Consider the following 16,899-nt stretch of genomic DNA (forward strand, 5'->3'; position numbering starts at 1 on the left):
CCTTCTGATTACCAGAAGGCAATCTCTCTAAAACCTCTACCCACTAAGCTATGGCCCATCATCATATGACCAAGTATACGTGGTTAATTACATGAGGGAAATTATTTATTTTCCATGCAGTTAACCCATAACCCAAAGGTAACATTACTTACTTCGCTCTGCATTTTGGCCACATGAACGGCCAACATAATCTTGGGGTCGTCCTTAATGCTGAGGGCTCCAACCATGTGTCCCCTGTTCTTCTCATATTCCTTCTTGTATTTAACCTGAAAGTAGCAACAACAACATTTGAATTTAAATTCTATACAGAAGCACCAAACACACTGTATATTTAAAAAGGAGGGATTTAAGTATTCCCATAAACATTATTTAATACTCACATCGCTGACAATGTTTGTGTGGGCGCGGGCTGCAAGGATCGAGATGGCGTCACCCTTGACCTCAAACTGCTTGTCTTTAACTTTCTCCCAGTCATGATGATAGGAGTTCTACAACAATAGCAAACATTGGCATTTGAGTTTGAAACAGCAATGGAAAATGGACTCTGGGATAGATCAAAAGTTTAGATTTCAGTGAAAAAAAAAAACTTGTAGTTGTTTTACTTACATCACTAAGGTTATAGGCGTTCACTCTGGACTGGATGAAGAATGGATAGTCTGCGGGCAGGACATTTTTAACCTTCATCTTCTCATAATCTGCCTTGTAGTTGAGCTGTAAAAAAAGAGAGTGAAATCAGCATGGAATTGATCACTGTAGTCTTTAATTCCCCTCAACTTCATGCACATTCATGGACGCTTAACCGTTTCTAACCTATTTTGAGGTAGTATTTTCTACCCCCCCCCCCCCCCCCCCCCCCCCCTTCTTTATTCCAGTTATAGTTGATATCATTCAGCATACAGTTTTGGGGTTTTATTTTTCTACATTGCATTTCATACACTTTATACATGAATGTTGAGTACTGGTGTTTGTTTTTTATGTTTGTTGTTTCGTTTTTTTTATCTGTTCTGTATTTGTTTTGTTTTGTATCTGTTGTCTGTCCTTCTAAAATGTGAAAATTTCAATACAAATATTTGAATAATAATAATTCATGCACGCTTAACAGCGACATTATAGCGAACAAACTCAGGATCAAATAGTTATTTTACTTCCTGTCACTAGAGGGTACTGGCGGCCTAAGAGAGATCTTTCTTTATCTGATAGTTACAGTATACCGTCTAGTAAACAGTCACACACTTTCCTTGTCCATCAACCCTGGTGTGATCACAGGGTTTATTCTGGGCTAACTGAACGCATGCTGCTATTTATACTACAGAGGTGGCTCTCCAGTTTCCATGGTGGTCACGGAAAGACAGCTGAGCTATGTGGATGAATGGGCAAATTCTTTAGGAAGTCCTCTCCTCGGCTATCATGTCTCCAACACAATAAGATCCAATGAATTAGCTGCCTCCAATTTTGAGTCAGTAAATGTATACAGTGTGTAACAACTGAAAATGTGATTGTATTCACTTCATCCAACTGGCATTTAACCTGACCCCTTCCGAAATAGAAAAAAAGTATATTAATATATCTTTGTTGGCTTACATTACAGTTCTACAATTTCTAGTGGACTTTTTGTCACTTTAAACTTGGCATCCATATTTTGGGCGCCGCCATTAGAGACGCATTTATTCTAGCCTTTTTTTTCTTTTTTTAGCAATTTCAAACATTTTCAACAATGGCAACATTTTGATACATACATCACTTAGCTGTTTGGCGTTGATGGCGGCTTGAACTTGAACTGGAGAATCCGTCACTTGTGTAAATTTCACCTTGTCCGGATGTTGCCGGTATACTTTCTGCAAAACACAAACACAAAACACAAAAACTCTATGAAATATTTCTATATGAATAAAATGTCAGAGCTGCTTGGTTGATTTAAGGAATAATTAACTACATAAATGAAATCAACCAAGATTACTTACATCTTTACATTTTTGAAGACTCTTAGTAGCTTCATATCCAGGCGTAATAGTTTGGGGGAAGAAGCATCTTGAGTTGATGTCATCAGCATCTCCCTTGTACCATTGCTGAAAAACCAAATGCAGGACATGATAAGTGAATTGATACATTACTAAGAATATCAGGAAAAAAAAGCACAACCAGAAGAAACTTACGTTACTCTTCATTTCTTCAAGTTGCTTGCAGTGAATCATCCAGATATCCTCATAGCTGCCGATATAGTGTCCCTTCACCTCCTCGTCATACTTTGTTTTGTATTTTGTCTGGGAAAAAAATGTACATGGTCATAATCTGGACATGGGATTGGACAAAAGGCCTCATCAAATTAGAGGGCTGAAATGAAAAGAAAAGGGATGGCTGTAGGGGTGCACAGTTAATCGAACTAATCCATTTAATCAATTATGTAAAAAAACATGAATTGATTTGAATAAAATGATCAATAACCAATTTTTAGCTCACAATGCGTCATTATGCGACTCATTGTGAGCTTGTAGATTTTCAATATTTTATAACAAGTATAAAATAAGACTTAAAGTAGTTCATCAGAGTCATCGATTTGGTTGCTTATAAAAAATATCTACTCACATTTCTTTCATGTCAATGCACATACTTTTCTAAAACTAAGAAAGCAATTGATTGTTGCTAGTCTACAGGAATACTCACCTCAGTAAACTGTTTAAGTACAGAGTCCATCTGAAACTTGGGCGTGTCGCAGTAGTTGATGCTGGATCCCCTGGATTTCTCATAGCTTTTTTTGTACACCGTCTGTAAAGGATAGGAAACAAATCACATTTATCATGAGAACTACAATACAAATCAGGGCCCAAGTGTACATTTGTAAATACTTTTATGTATTTAAAAGTATTACTAAAGTATGATACAAGACAAGTGGCTTTTTTATTTTACACGGGTTATTTGTGGAGGCACATGAAGAACAGGGATGTCATATGTAGAGCCCAAAGCTCTTCTACATGGTAATCCTATAGGAAACCTACATCACTGAGGATGGTTCCAGCATATCTGAGCTGTCTGAGAAGAGGATTCTCTGTAGCGGGAAGAACGTTGTAAGCGGACTGATCTTTGGTCTTCTCGTAAGCCTTCTTGTAATGGACCTATGGATGAAAACACAGAGAACAGAGTAAGAGTAGAGAACAGAGTAAGAGTAGAGAACAGATGGTACACGGTCAGGGCCGGATTAACACCTCTGAGGGCCCCTGAAGCTCGAAGGGCCCCCCTTCACTCGCGCGCAACATTTTTGCTGTTTCGGAGCCGTTTTGGGGCAGTTTTATGCCGTTATATTGGCCTATTTCCGGTCGCCTACCCCCCCCAGAGTGACAGCCAATCTAGCGCATTGTTGCTGCTTTACACACACACAATTGCACTTTTCAGCTGCCCTTCTCACCAACAATAAAACACTAATCTTTTTAGACACCATTTATTTAATTCGGATTAGCAGGGAAATTTTCTGTGGAGCTAAAAAACAAACAAAAAAAAAACGTTTTTTTGTTTGTTTTTTAGGGGCCCCTGGTGCCCAAGGGCCCCTGGGCACGTGCCCAAAGTGCCCATATGGTAGATCCGGCCCTGTACACGGTTTATGATGAGGTATATAAGTGGTTCTCGAACATTTTTGAGCTCTGGACCACTAGCTTATTTAAATCCATATTGCATGGTGCGTGACACCATGCACAATTTAGTATATCAAGCCTATCCTCCGAATATCAACCATAATGTTTGTTATATGTAACAATATATAGGCTACTGTATTTAGTTACTGTATATAACATTTTAAAAGATTTTCCCATGGACCACCTGTAATTATGCCATGGACCACTGGTGTTCCATGGACAGCTGGTTGAGAAACAATGAGTCACATCACATCTACTGGAATGTACTATTTTATATAATTATGACTGATGAGTCAAATGACGAATAACCGCATTGTATGTGGATGAGTGGGTGGCCTGGAGTGTAGCTGCAACTATATTAGTATACACTAATTCGTAAGAACAAAAAAGCTATATACATATATGATTCCATCCACTGAAAATCTATTCCGAGATTAAATTAAGTGTTACTCATAGATCCTGTATAGGCTACTGTCGTTCAAATCTGCACACGTCAACAGCAGTCACAGGCTGTGGACATACGGTACAGTATATGTGTTGACTCACACTCTGTTCTGAGGTACAGCTCAATTTTGACCATGTAGGTAGGTGTACGTGTGCCTGCGTGCGTGCGTGCGTGCATGTGTGTGTGTGTGTGTGTGTGTGTGTGTGTGTGTGTGTGTGTGCGACTGTGCGTGGGTGCACAATTGCTGGTGGTACTCACTTGGCTAATAGTTTGGCGAGCCTTCTTGTTTGAATCGTAAACTGGGGTTTCCGTTTGCATGAAATTAATCTTGTCTTTCACTTTCTCCCATTTTTTATGGTAACGAATCTGTGAACGAACGAGGGCAGTGGTTAAGGCATTTAAACTTTACGGAAATATAGAAAATATAGCCAATATACAAGCTCAAAATGTGTCCCAGCCTTGTGAGGTTGCAGACCGGCTATTTTCGCTGTTCATTGTAAGACAAAGTATATATATAAACTGTATACAGTATACTGCTTAAGTGGTTAACAAGATGTGACAACTGACAAGAAATACCAACAAAGGAAATGTTCTTACATCGCTGAGGTTCTCCATCGCCACCCTGGCAGTGGCCACGTCAAAGTAGGGGGTCTCGCACCATTGGCCCTTCACATTCTTATTGTAGTCCTCCCTGTACTTGAGCTGCAGGCATAAATAATAATTCATAATTTAAAAATGTTGGGGTCACCAAAATCAGCACAGCTCATCCTGGAATCTCCCTATTAGTTTATGAAATATATTGTGTTCAATGTTGACATCTTGTCATGACGCTTGCGCTAGAGGAAAGGTCATGGTGTCACTCAAATGGTTACGGTTCATCCTCCAGGAAGAAGAGAGCAAGAATGTGCTTAGAAAGTTTTATGACACATTGTTCCACTGTCTATGGTCCTGTCCAAAATTGATGGAGTTTTGGGGGAAGGTCGGGCAGGAAATACAGAAGATTTTGTCAATAAATATTGTACCAGAACCAAAGTTCTTCCTGCTCGGTCTATATCTGGAGGGACAAGATAAAGCGTAATGAACAAATGTTTATAGATATATGTCTTTTACAAGCTAAGAGAATGATAGCATTGACCTGGAAGAGGCCAGACAAACCAAGTATTACACAGTGGTTCAGGGAATTGTCTTTATGTTTACCTTTGGAAAAGATTGCATACATTCTTAAAGACAAACAAGAAATGTTTCAGGAGGTGTGGGCCGTTTTATAAGATACATAAAGAACAATAATTTGTCACATTTAATGGATGGAGCTGAAGAGGAGTAGTGCTGTTGTTGTTGTTGTTTTTTTGTTTGTTTTTTGTTTTGTTTTGTGCTTATTGTTGTTTTGCTTTCTTTATATCAGTAATTGTCTTGTAATGTTCATTGTTGTTTTTTTGTATATTTGTATTGTCATTTGTGTGTAAAAAAGGAAAATAAATACATTGTTAAAAAAAAAAAAAATCATGACGGCCTGGGCCTTAGCGGTCCAGGCACCTTGGCTGGTAATCCAGCATGACAGTGTGCTGCGGGTTCGAGTCCTGATCCTGATGAACGTTACTGTGTGTCTTCACCCCCATCTCTCCCCGTTTCCTGTCTACCTACTATACATCTATCAATAAAGGCAAAAAACCCAAAACCCAAAAATCTTTTAAAAAAAAAGTTTCATGACAATCGCTGCCAGAAGATATCTTGTTTCGCTCCAAACTGTTAGACAGACATACAGTGTATTGCCATCCTTAGAGCCATGGCTACTGACCAGGTTAATAATTAATATAACAATAAGCAAACCATTTTTCTTTTGTGTCTATAATTCATGAATAAGAGTGCCTACGTATGCAAGTATCCTGGAGTGCATTGGTGTAGGCCTAAGTGTGTCTTCTTTCCCAAGCATTATAACATGCATAACAAAAGAATGTTCCTATTGCCACTCAGTGCTGTGTTAAACTCAGATCTATCTATCTATGTGATGATGAGACACATTTGGTGGCAAACAGGTATTCCTGTAATTTACTGCTATTATTAGGACTTTGACTCTCTCTGCCAGCCTAGAATGTCTGTCTCCAGTAATATCATAGAGCAGGTGTTCAGTTAATCATATCAGTCTCCTGGGATGGTGGGACCTTTGATGGTGTGTGTGTGTGTGTGTGTGTGTGTGTGTGTGTGTGTGTGTGTGTGTGTGTGTGTGTGTGTGTGTGTGTGTGTGTGTGTGTGTGTGTCAGTGGACGTGCAATATCCATCATTAGAACCACTAATGAACCACATTTTCAACCATCCCTATTTTGGGCATGCCATTAAATATGAAAAATGTTTAAATGTAGCAAAAAAAGCAGATCTACTGTACTTAGGGGCTATGACAGAATTAACTTTTCTCTTTTTCTTTGTATCCCTTTCTTTATGCACAAGTCATACGACTTTTTTCAATCATTTCATCAATAAGTACAGTGTTGAGATTCAGGCACTTACATCACTGCGCTGGGCGAACACCTTTTTGGCCAGCTCCACCTCAAGAGGTTCAGCCAGGGAGGTGTACTTGGCTGTGCGCTGGGCATGACCCTTCTTGTAGTGGATCTGCAGGGACACCGCGGAAGAGGGAAAGGGTGAGATTTACTGACACCGGTTAATTATTCCAGATCAATAGCTAAGATGAGTGAGTGAGTGAGTGAGTGAGTGAGTGAGTGAGTGAGTGAGAGAGAGAGAGAGATAACGAGAGAGAGAGAGAGAGAGAGAGAGAGAGAGAGAGAACGAGAGAGAGAGAGAGAGATAGTTTGGGCCTTTGGGGTGATTTTAATTTGAATTGCCTGTTAAAAAATAACATTGGAAATGTTGGGGGGGTGCTGGCCTAACGGTTAAGGCACATACCATATATAGGCTCTAATGCAGCCTGGCATTGAGTCGCAGTTTTGAGTCCTGAGCCACTTATAACAGACTTATAACCATGCACAGTGTCAGTTCAAATTCCAATTAAGAAGCTAATCACTATCCTAGAGGGCATACTGTATTGAAGCAAAAGAACATTGAACTTGGGACTAAGGGCAGTAAGGGCGCAATACAGTATACATTCTTTTTGGTCAGATACATGTTTCTCATATCCTCTAGATTAGTCTAGTAGTTGAGAGGTGCTGGTCCACTTACGTCACTGAGGATCTCCTGAGCCTTGGCCACCCTGCGCAGCTCCGGACTGTCTGAGTAGGGGAGACACTGGGTCTTATCATAATCCCAGTCCTCCGAGTACAGTTTCTAAAAACAAAGAAGCCACAAGTTATTAGATCAAGTCAAATCAAGTGCGAGAGCCATTTCATATAGGCATATCACGTAAGGTTTAGTAGGACATAGCTTACGCCTTACGGTATGCATATAGTTACAATCTGGGAACCCATCGACAAAAAATATGAAAAAACTGCGCCCTATGCCGTTTGTTTCCTTTCACTGAATCTGTTCTTGAGAGATTAATATAGATATAACCAGTAAGTCGCCCGAAAGGGTGATGTCGCGTGCACACATCCTGGGGTGACGGCAGACTGCTGGGCGAGCGCTGGTGCTTTGGCATGGGGGTCAGATCAACATATGGAATGAAATCTGTGTCTTGAGTGTGCAGGGTTTGATGAGGTCTGGCCATAATGGAGTGTCTTGAGTGTACAGGGTTTGATGAGGTCAGATCAACATATGGAATGTCAGAACAGGTCAGCTCCATATATGGAGATCTAAGGGTGGCAGCGGGGGCAGTGTCTTGAGTGTACAGGGTTTGATGAGGGCCCAGGTAGGGCCTGTTGAGAACTCTAGTTTTCGCCGGCTGCCGGGCGAGGCTGCGCTAATAACTTTGGTCTTAGAGTTTGAATGGACAGGTATCAGTCAAAAGGGAGACATCAAAGAGGAAGGACGGGTGGGGGGGGATCAACATATGGAATGTCAGAACAGGTCAGCTCCATATATGGAGATCTAAGGGTTTGTGGTGTAGAGTTGCTGGCCGGCCGGCTCCATACAGTATATGCAGATCTAGGTGATGATCCAGTATTCACCATGTATCTATGGCTATCCAGGGTTTGATGAGGTCAGTGTTTCTGAACTATCCACGACCCTCTTCCGAGACACAGAGCAAGTAGACAGAAATGGTGCCAAATCACAAACAACAATCTTTTACCAGGTGCTGGTGCAAAGAGAATTAAACTAAATCAAAAGAGCACTCACTTTAAGTCCTTAGCTTATATTTTTTGGCACGAGCAGCAACACAGACACGTTTCGGCTTGAGCCTTCCTCAGAGTGATCGACCAACAAATTGGACCCTGGTCATATGGGTAAAACACTGTGCTCACTGTCCTGTCTGAACGGCAGACTGTGTTTACCTTGCTGTAGTTCTTGGCGTTCCTCACAGCCAGAACCAGTTCAGGAGCATCAGGGGGCAGCAGATACTTGTCCTTTACCTCATCCCACTTCTGTCTGTACAGAACCTAGAGCAAGGGAAAGAGCAGTCAATACCATGCCCAGCACTGAGAACTTTAGCTCTTTAACCACATGAACCCTATTAATGAACAGTGGTGGTAAAAGTGCTCAAAAATAATCAATACTGCAATCTAGAAATACTTTGTTACAAGTAAAAGTTGGGAATTCAAAATGTACTTGAGCAGAAGTACGAACGTATTGGCATCAAAATGTACTTGAAGTATCAAAAGTATCAAAAGTTTTCAAATAAAAGATAATTTGAAAATAGCAGCTCTACAAGCTCACAATGACATATTGTGAGCTTGTAGATCAGCTATTTTTAAATGGCCGAAATGTATAAGCTTGAATTGGTTATTGTATGTTTTGTAATAATAATCAAAATCTACAAAGTAACTAGTAACTGAAGTTTTCAAATACAGTACATGTAGTGGAGTAAAAGTACAATATTTGGATCGGAGATGTAGTGTGGTATAGGAAGTTGGAATTATTCAAGTAAAGTACAAATACCTCAAAATTGTACTTAAGTACAGTACCTTAAGTTAATGAACATAGGTAAGACATTTAGCAAAGAGGAAAAAGGAGGGGGGCCTGGACGTCCCATGTCAAACAATTCTGAGGGTGTAAAAATGGGCCCACTCTCAGAGATAAATTGCAGTGTATGCGATTCCTTTCAGGGCACTCACCTTGCTGATCAATTCATTCACGTGCTTGACATGCACGACCTCTCTAGCATCCCCGCCGTACAAGCTTCCTGTCTTGGCCTTGTTGCCCTCCATGCGGTATTTCACCTGGCGGACGATAATAAACACCATTATACTGCATTCCTAGCTTGGAAAAACAATGCAGGATATCAATTTTTATTTATTTTATGTTCTGTGGCATTTATGTATCCATTTATTTTGCTGAGCAGGCATGTTTTTTTTTTCAATCTCACCCGTTTTTTATAGCAGTGACCAATTTACAAGCACACCTTTAAATATTTTTAAAGGTGTCAAATTAGTACTTGAATGGGATAAATAAAAGCATGGTAGTTTAAGTACCAGTGGTGGGGAAAGGTTCTCAAATGTTTTACTTAAGTAAAAGTATAATGCCTCTGAGATGTAGTGGAGTAGAAGTACAATTATTAGAAATCAAAAATACTCAAGTAAAGTATAGATACCTCAAAAGTGTACTTAAGTACAGTACATATACTTAAATGTATTTAGTTACTTTCCATACTGTACCTCACTCAGCTGCGCTTGAGCCTTCCTGATGCGTATCATCTCAGGGGTCTCAGTAGCTAAGGCAGGTGGTGTCCCCTTGGACAGGTCATAGGCCTTACGATACACATTCTGTTGGGGAGTATGTATACACGTTCAAAAGATTTAGGAAATTAAATACTTTTTTTATTTTTACCTAGAGTCCCTATTATATATATATATATTGTGGGGTTCAGCGAAAATAAAAATAGCAGACATACAAGCTCACAACACGTCGCATAGTGACGGTGCGTTTTGAGCTTGTAGGTTGGCTATTTTCTGCCAAGATATTTTAGAGGAAAAAAAGAGGGGACCAAGTAAGGGTGTACGTGCATGGTTAATATATTGTACTGTAAATGTAAAAGAATATGGACTGTAATCAATGTAAAACTCCTGCTGCTTACGTGGCTGTACTGCTCCAGCATCTTGGTGGCATGAGCCAAGTAAGGGGTCATGAACTTGGAAGTATCCACCTTGACCTTCTTCCTGACTTTCCTGACTTCCAAGCCAGTCTATAGGAGAGCAGAGGGAAATGCAATTAACTACCATTACTGATATGATGACCCGTGGTCCCACACAGAAACACTTTACTGATATGATGACCCCGTGGTCCCACACAGAAACACTTTCAGCAGGCAAAGCAACAGAGTAGCCTACACTGTAAGATCCTGAGTGTTGATTTAAAGCTGCAATCAAGAACAAATTGTAATGAATAAAACATGATTTTGACCAATCTGTATGGTATGATGAGTATGTTATTACAATATACTAGCTTGCACATCTGCAGTGGTTGGAGGTGGTCTCCCCACTCTTCCAATGAGACATTTAACACCTGGTGTCAGGTGAGGTAGGACACACGTGTGAGACAAGTAGTACTGCCTGAAGCTCTTAATTGCCTTGCCAAGTGGGTTTGGCTCTTGGATGTGTCGTAGAAATGTGGTATTTTGCATGAAAGACCCTTGTTCAAGTCCTGGATAGGAAAATAATTACGAATTAAAGCTTTAACTCCCTTCTTGTCCTTTCTTTTTTGACAAATGCTAGTTTATAATACAAATAGATTTAGAATGCTAGGTTAATTGTTTACACTTGAGTCCAGTTTTAGTCCCAAATGTAGTGTACTCTGTACTGTAGTGTAGTTAGTGTACTGTACTGTACTGTACTGTACTGTACTGCACTATACTATAGAATCCATACTCAGCATCAAGGAGAAATGTAGTTAGACCTAGTAAGTAGTAGCAGCATAGACACAACCGTCTACTGAGACAGGAAACATCAAGATATTTAAATTATTTACAATATTGTACACAAAAGAGGAGAAGAGACCAATATGACTTTGAAACAAAGTGTTCGTGACTTCAATAAATGTTAATTGTTTGCTTGAATGCAGATCATTTTATTCTTATGTAGGAATCTGAAGAACTCTACCAGGAATTGACCTGTAATTTCAACCCACAGTACAATAAAACTACAGCTACATTACTTACCTTTAAGCACTCATAACAATGACTAGAAGCAAAATAGGGGTAAGGGGAATGAATTAAACAGTAATTCTATGATGTCATGAGCAAGTTAATGGGATGGGAATTACAAAAATGTTACAGAAGAGGTAAAGGACACAAGGTCTTTTGGAATACAGACTAGAGTATGATGAAGACATACAAGGAATTTTAAGGAGCAGAGTGTAGCAATGGGCAAATGAAGCAGCACACGTCAACAATAACAACATAAAAGTCATGGATGGCCATGACGGCAGCCATTTACTTTATTGCAATAACAGCAGCCATTTCCTTTGTTGCCATAAAGGCAGTCATCTTCTTTTAGGTGCTCACATAAGTAGGGAGTACAGTCAAATAGCTATTCAATTGGTTAGCCTCCAGGGCATGCAGACAAGACAACATGGTGAGAAAATAAAATAAAAAACAGCTAGACACCGGAAATGTAAACTACTGTATACACTGTTTTGTTTTACTTGCTGGCCTTTGGGAGATGGTGTTTTACCTGGAGCTGAGAGCCACTGAGAGTTGTACTGTACTGTACTGTAGATCCCTACAAATGTACAAAACTAATAGTAAAGGTACTGGGAGAAACAGCACAGTGTATTGGATTGAGGTTGATTTTTCCCCAGCTCTGTCACCAGTTCTTAAACCTGCTTACTTGCAACCTCAGCTGACATACAGTATGATTGCTGTATTCTGTATTTCTACAATATTATAGTTGCATACTGTACATTCTGACAAATGCAAAACTAAAAACAGACTAATTACACGGTGTACTGTACTGTACAGTACAGCAGTCCTCATGACCCAGTAATAATATGTTCTGACATTCACTCACAGTAACTTTAAATGACTTTCAAATACACGGAGGAGAATATGCTCTGAATTAAGCTTCAGTGTAATTAAAGCCCATATCCCAGCTGGGCTTATAATATCCTTGGTGTGCAGAACTCTTTAACCCTTTGAACCTCTAAGCAGTCCCATGGCTTCATTGCTATTCCAATTACTTGTTAAAGGGTTCATTCACTGTCCTTGTAATGAATCACTAGGGTGCCTAGTGGTACACTGTACCAACTAATAATTTATAAACGATTAATAATTTATCTGTGTCTGTTCACACAAAGGTTCTCATGGGTTTAATACCGATCTTTTCTATCAGTCAACCCAGTACAAACATTACATTAACTAACATTCCAACACATAGCCCACTATTCCGTGAATAGCATGTTTCTACAGGTAAATGTAACAGTCCCTAAATTACAGTGACCTACGCTGTGGCCTTGTCCACCGTGGACCTTGAAAATGGCTATAGTATGCTCAACACGAAAGTTCGAGCCCAGACCACTGAGATATTTCTAGTAGAGACCTATGCAAATCTATAGTCTGTCTGGTACAACTCAGTGCAATACAACCTACAGTACAACCAACCAGAGCTGAGGGAAAGAACATCTCAAACGCTTTAAACAACATTTGTAAGAGGCTTCATTATCAGAATCTATCAGACAGGAAAGAACCATACCTATACACGTATACTTCATAGGTTAATTATTAACATTATTATTATTAATAATAATAATAATCATAATAATCATCATAATAATAACATGGAATGTACATTCATGTCAAAACGGTGGTGTACTTGTTTGTCTTACTTTCTTTCTTTTTTTGTTTGCTTAACGGAATGTCTGCTTGCATTGTGGTAAGGTACTTGCTGTTTTTCTGTGATGTGTTAAAAATGGGTTGTTCTATACGCACTGTATACGGCAACTGAACAAATGTGAAATCTCTGAGCTTCAATAAAAAAACCATTGTAAAAATGTTTTTTTACGGAAGAAAAGTATAATAATAATCATAATATAAGATTATATGTTATATGTATTTGCCCAATACATTTCCATTTACCTGGAATTTACCCTAGAGCTGCATTTACCCATTCTAACTATTAAGAGCAGTGGACGCTATTAATACCGTATTTAGGGGTCTTCAGGGACACTGCGACAGATAAACTGGGTGAGCCAAAGGGTCAAACCGGCCACCTTTCACCTTTTTACACTTTCAGAATAAAATGAAGTCATGATTTTTCTGTGCAGCCCTCTCTCTGTCTCGCTACCTCCCCAGCAAGTGTTTTTTTTTCAGGCAGCCACCTCTCCTAAGCACATTCCATTACTGTGACGTTTAGGTTTAGAGTGCAGGCTATGGGAGTGTGATTTACAGCACAGTGGCTCATCTCACTTGCCTCTCTCTCTCTCTGCCTCTCTCTCTCTCTCTCTCTCTCTCTCTCTCTACCAGTCTGCCGTAGATGTCGACTTCTAAATTTGTCTGACTGATGGACACAGGCCTTTGCAAGTCGTCCATTAATGCGGTGAGGAAGAAGTAATTTCTCAAGTTGATAATGAGGAAAATAAACGTATAATGGAAGCAGTGATGACAACATGAGTTTGGTTGAGGCGGTTTGATTAACGTAGTAAATAACAGAGAGACATGTTTGTGTATGCATTATTTATGTTTCTATATGTACTGTATAGCAGTACATAGCATTAATAGCAATATGTTTCTCCCCATTCTGTAGATCAATAAGAAGCCACCTTACTATTCAGATAAAGACAATGCAAATGTTCTCCAGAGTGTATAGATGAAAGTAATAGTGAAATCAGAGTGTATTGATTTATGGGAATTCTGTATGTACTGTATGTACTCCCTGACAAATGATTTACATCTTTGTATTAAAGAAAGTAAAACGATTTGCTAGTTAATATGTTATATGGGAGCAAAATGATAACATTGGTACATTTGCATGTACTGTATATAGATATTCTTTATCTGCAACTCTAATGTCAAAGAAGACATATACAGCCAGTCTGAAATGTTACAATTGTTTTGTGGTTCAGTTTAAGAAATCATTCCAACTCCCCTATAAGATATCAGCAAGATTTCAGATGGATGAATAGCAGGCTAACTTTAATCCTATTTCTCAAGGAAATAAGGGATTAAGTTGTTAGCCTTCTGCTTTCACTCTTCCATTGCACACTGGTACGGAGATCTTTAACAGACAGCATGGATGATACATTCACCAATAATTGTTTTATAAGTTGGGAAAGTGATTTCTGGGGGTTTTGGGCTGCACTATAAAGACAATAAAACACAAACACAATACAGAGAAAATTATGTTTGAACTGTTATTAAGTTTGCTGTATTATTTTTGATTGGAGGAAACTATGGGAAAGTTAATTTGTGTGAAAAGGCCTCTTATTTAACATGAAAAGCACAATGTTAATGTTCAAGAAAGTGGAGGCTTGCAAGAAATCAATTTCCACCATTTCCACTGTCTACACACTACAGTCCTAAAAGTGTCATGTGATTGACAGTTAACACTGGTCTAGATACATTATAATCGGCATGAATTTATATCACTGTGTATATTTTGCAATTTTGGCTGTGGTGCAAATAGCTCCATCTATCAGTTCATAGGTGTTTCATTAATCTTGATGCTCCATACTATTTAATTTAAATATTTTCATTTTTGGTTTGTAGTTAGCTGGTTTTGATTTACAGCTGGTTCTTAAGGGTGATCCAGGCTCTGAAACCCAGGGAGGTGTCCATCTGAAACAGGATCTAATAGCAGGGCTGGATGCCTGGTCCCCTGAAATGCTGACTGGGTGGGTATCGTAACTAACTTAACTATTCATAGGGTCTGCCATGGAACCTGGGCAGCAAGAAGATAACCTCAGCCCCCAGAATCGTGTATAGCGTATCTGGATCACTAATTGCAATAAACCACAAAAACTGAATTACAAATAGTGATCTATAGTGAATTATCTGTAACAATCCTTTGAAAGTAGTGTTATCAATTATGGCATTATGTTTGGGAGGATGGACCTGCTATTATTATTATTTGTAGCATCTTTAAAATGAACTAAAACCAATGTATTAATATGAAAACAACGTTGTGTTGTGAAATCATATCCACTTACCTCATCAACCTCTTCGTCATAGTCTTCATCAAATTCCTCTTCCGCCATGTTGGCAGTTTCAAAGGGTCTACACAAGACACAGATGACACCATCAGGCATTCATACATTCAACTGAGATGAGGAGTTCACATACAATAGTGAGGCCTGGACTAGTGCAGGCCTCATACTGATTGACGTCCTCGAGGACATCTTTATCATACTGTTGATATTTTAGGATGCTTGAACCCAAGCTAGAAATTTAAAACAAGCAGACAGACATGCAGCTAATAAAATAAACATTAAAACAACAACACATATATAAATCTCCAACCATTGTGCATACCATACCAGAAAAAGAGTCCTGTCACTTGCAAATGGGGTCCCACACGGATATTCCAACTTTCTGACTTGCCTCAATCCTAGATAGAATAACAGAAATGTATCAATAAAAATACATTGATCGAAAAAGGATCAGGTATACGGAAGGGCAGATAAGGTAGGTGTGACTCCAAGAGCCAAATAGAAGGCCCCAGGCTTTGAATGTTTGCCAACCTACTCCCCTCAATAGCCCCCACCCTAACCAAAAGCTCTGCCTCCTCCTGGCTGAAGCAAAGCGACAGCTGCCCCACAGCACTCCAGCTATTTTTCATGTAAGCCAATGCCACAGCCCGATTGGTTGGCTTTGTTTAGCTAACGGAGATGCAATGCCTTCTGAGGCTGCATGGTTAAATATAGGATGGCATATACTAACTACCCTTTTTTAGTACTTGAATTCCAACTCTTCACTTGAAAAAGATGCTTTTTTACCCCCCAATAAAAGGTTAAAGAAGAGGCAGGAAGATGGAGCAAATGGACAGACTGAGGTGTTGAGATTTCAGAAGTATCCCACGGTAGGCCATTGCTGATCTTGCTTGAGGTTTGCAGTTCTGGACCATCAGGGAAAAATGTTACTCCTTCAATAAGCGCAGCAAATAAATTTAAACTCCATATTCCCAAAAGAACTGTCTCCCCAGAATCCAGTCACCAGAAGAGGACAGTGAAGATAGATGTCCAGGCAGATGGAAGGGCATGCAGAGTTGAGAAAACATGGAGATTTGTATGCTTATTTCCATTCAATTTCTTACCAGTCACTTTAGAGTTTAAGAGTTTCCCAAGCGCCGCCAAAGCCTCCCCAACTTCCCTCCACAAGAGACCCTGGGAGACAGCACACAGCTGCGATTTCTACCCGGGTTATCATGTGGTGTATGTGGCCAATCAGAGCCCAGCATTCTCATGTTTCCAAATCTAAATATACCTAAGTGAGCACCTGTTGGGGTGAATGCATCAGCGGTACAGTCATAAGGAAGGCAGTGGGGCAAGATAGGGGGAAGCTTGAGAAAACCGGGGAGCTCTCCACACAAGTAACACCCAGTGTGGAATTGTGGGTAATGGTTGTGTGATGATAACAATGACAAATGCAACTGCTTGGAGAGGCATATCAGGGAGAAGGTGTTATCAAAGAAAGGGTTCACTGAGGGTTCATCAGTGGGGACCAGGGCTACCAGAGGCACAGAGCAGAGGTGAAGTTAACTGACCCTGGTACAGTAACAGGTCTTTGCTCTCTGGAATCAGGTCAGCATAGAAATGAGCCACTGTAGGATTCAAGAATAAAATCATTTGATGATCCAGAGG

The 16,899-nt window shown here is 39.7% G+C and overlaps 1 protein-coding gene across 19 annotated transcripts in view; it reads right to left on the minus strand.

Moving 5' to 3' along the window:
* The window catches only part of neb (nebulin), a 76,871-nt gene extending 60,415 nt beyond the window's left edge, over positions 1-16,456 (minus strand). For 18 of the 19 annotated variants that reach the window (XM_079517472.1, XM_079517476.1, XM_079517475.1 and 15 more), the window contains exons 1-19: positions 16,353-16,456; positions 15,577-15,647; positions 15,250-15,316; positions 10,187-10,294; positions 9,768-9,875; positions 9,228-9,332; positions 8,448-8,552; positions 7,240-7,344; positions 6,571-6,675; positions 4,666-4,770; positions 4,327-4,434; positions 2,994-3,110; positions 2,662-2,763; positions 2,154-2,261; positions 1,962-2,066; positions 1,737-1,835; positions 607-711; positions 381-488; positions 153-266 (exon numbers count right to left, since the gene is read on the minus strand). In XM_079517472.1, the coding sequence (XP_079373598.1) occupies positions 153-266; positions 381-488; positions 607-711; positions 1,737-1,835; positions 1,962-2,066; positions 2,154-2,261; positions 2,662-2,763; positions 2,994-3,110; positions 4,327-4,434; positions 4,666-4,770; positions 6,571-6,675; positions 7,240-7,344; positions 8,448-8,552; positions 9,228-9,332; positions 9,768-9,875; positions 10,187-10,294; positions 15,250-15,297 (1,755 nt within the window). In that variant the 5' untranslated portion in view covers positions 15,298-15,316; positions 15,577-15,647; positions 16,353-16,456. Of the gene's footprint in view, positions 1-152; positions 267-380; positions 489-606; positions 712-1,736; positions 1,836-1,961; positions 2,067-2,153; positions 2,262-2,661; positions 2,764-2,993; positions 3,111-4,326; positions 4,435-4,665; positions 4,771-6,570; positions 6,676-7,239; positions 7,345-8,447; positions 8,553-9,227; positions 9,333-9,767; positions 9,876-10,186; positions 10,325-15,249; positions 15,317-15,576; positions 15,648-16,352 lie in introns of those variants that run through there. The other variant, XM_079517480.1, reaches the window with a different exon arrangement.
* Between the last annotated feature and the right edge of the window lie 443 nt (positions 16,457-16,899).

Source organism: Electrona antarctica (assembly GCF_951216825.1).
Source record: "Electrona antarctica genome assembly, chromosome: 13".
Taxonomy (NCBI): domain Eukaryota; kingdom Metazoa; phylum Chordata; class Actinopteri; order Myctophiformes; family Myctophidae; genus Electrona; species Electrona antarctica.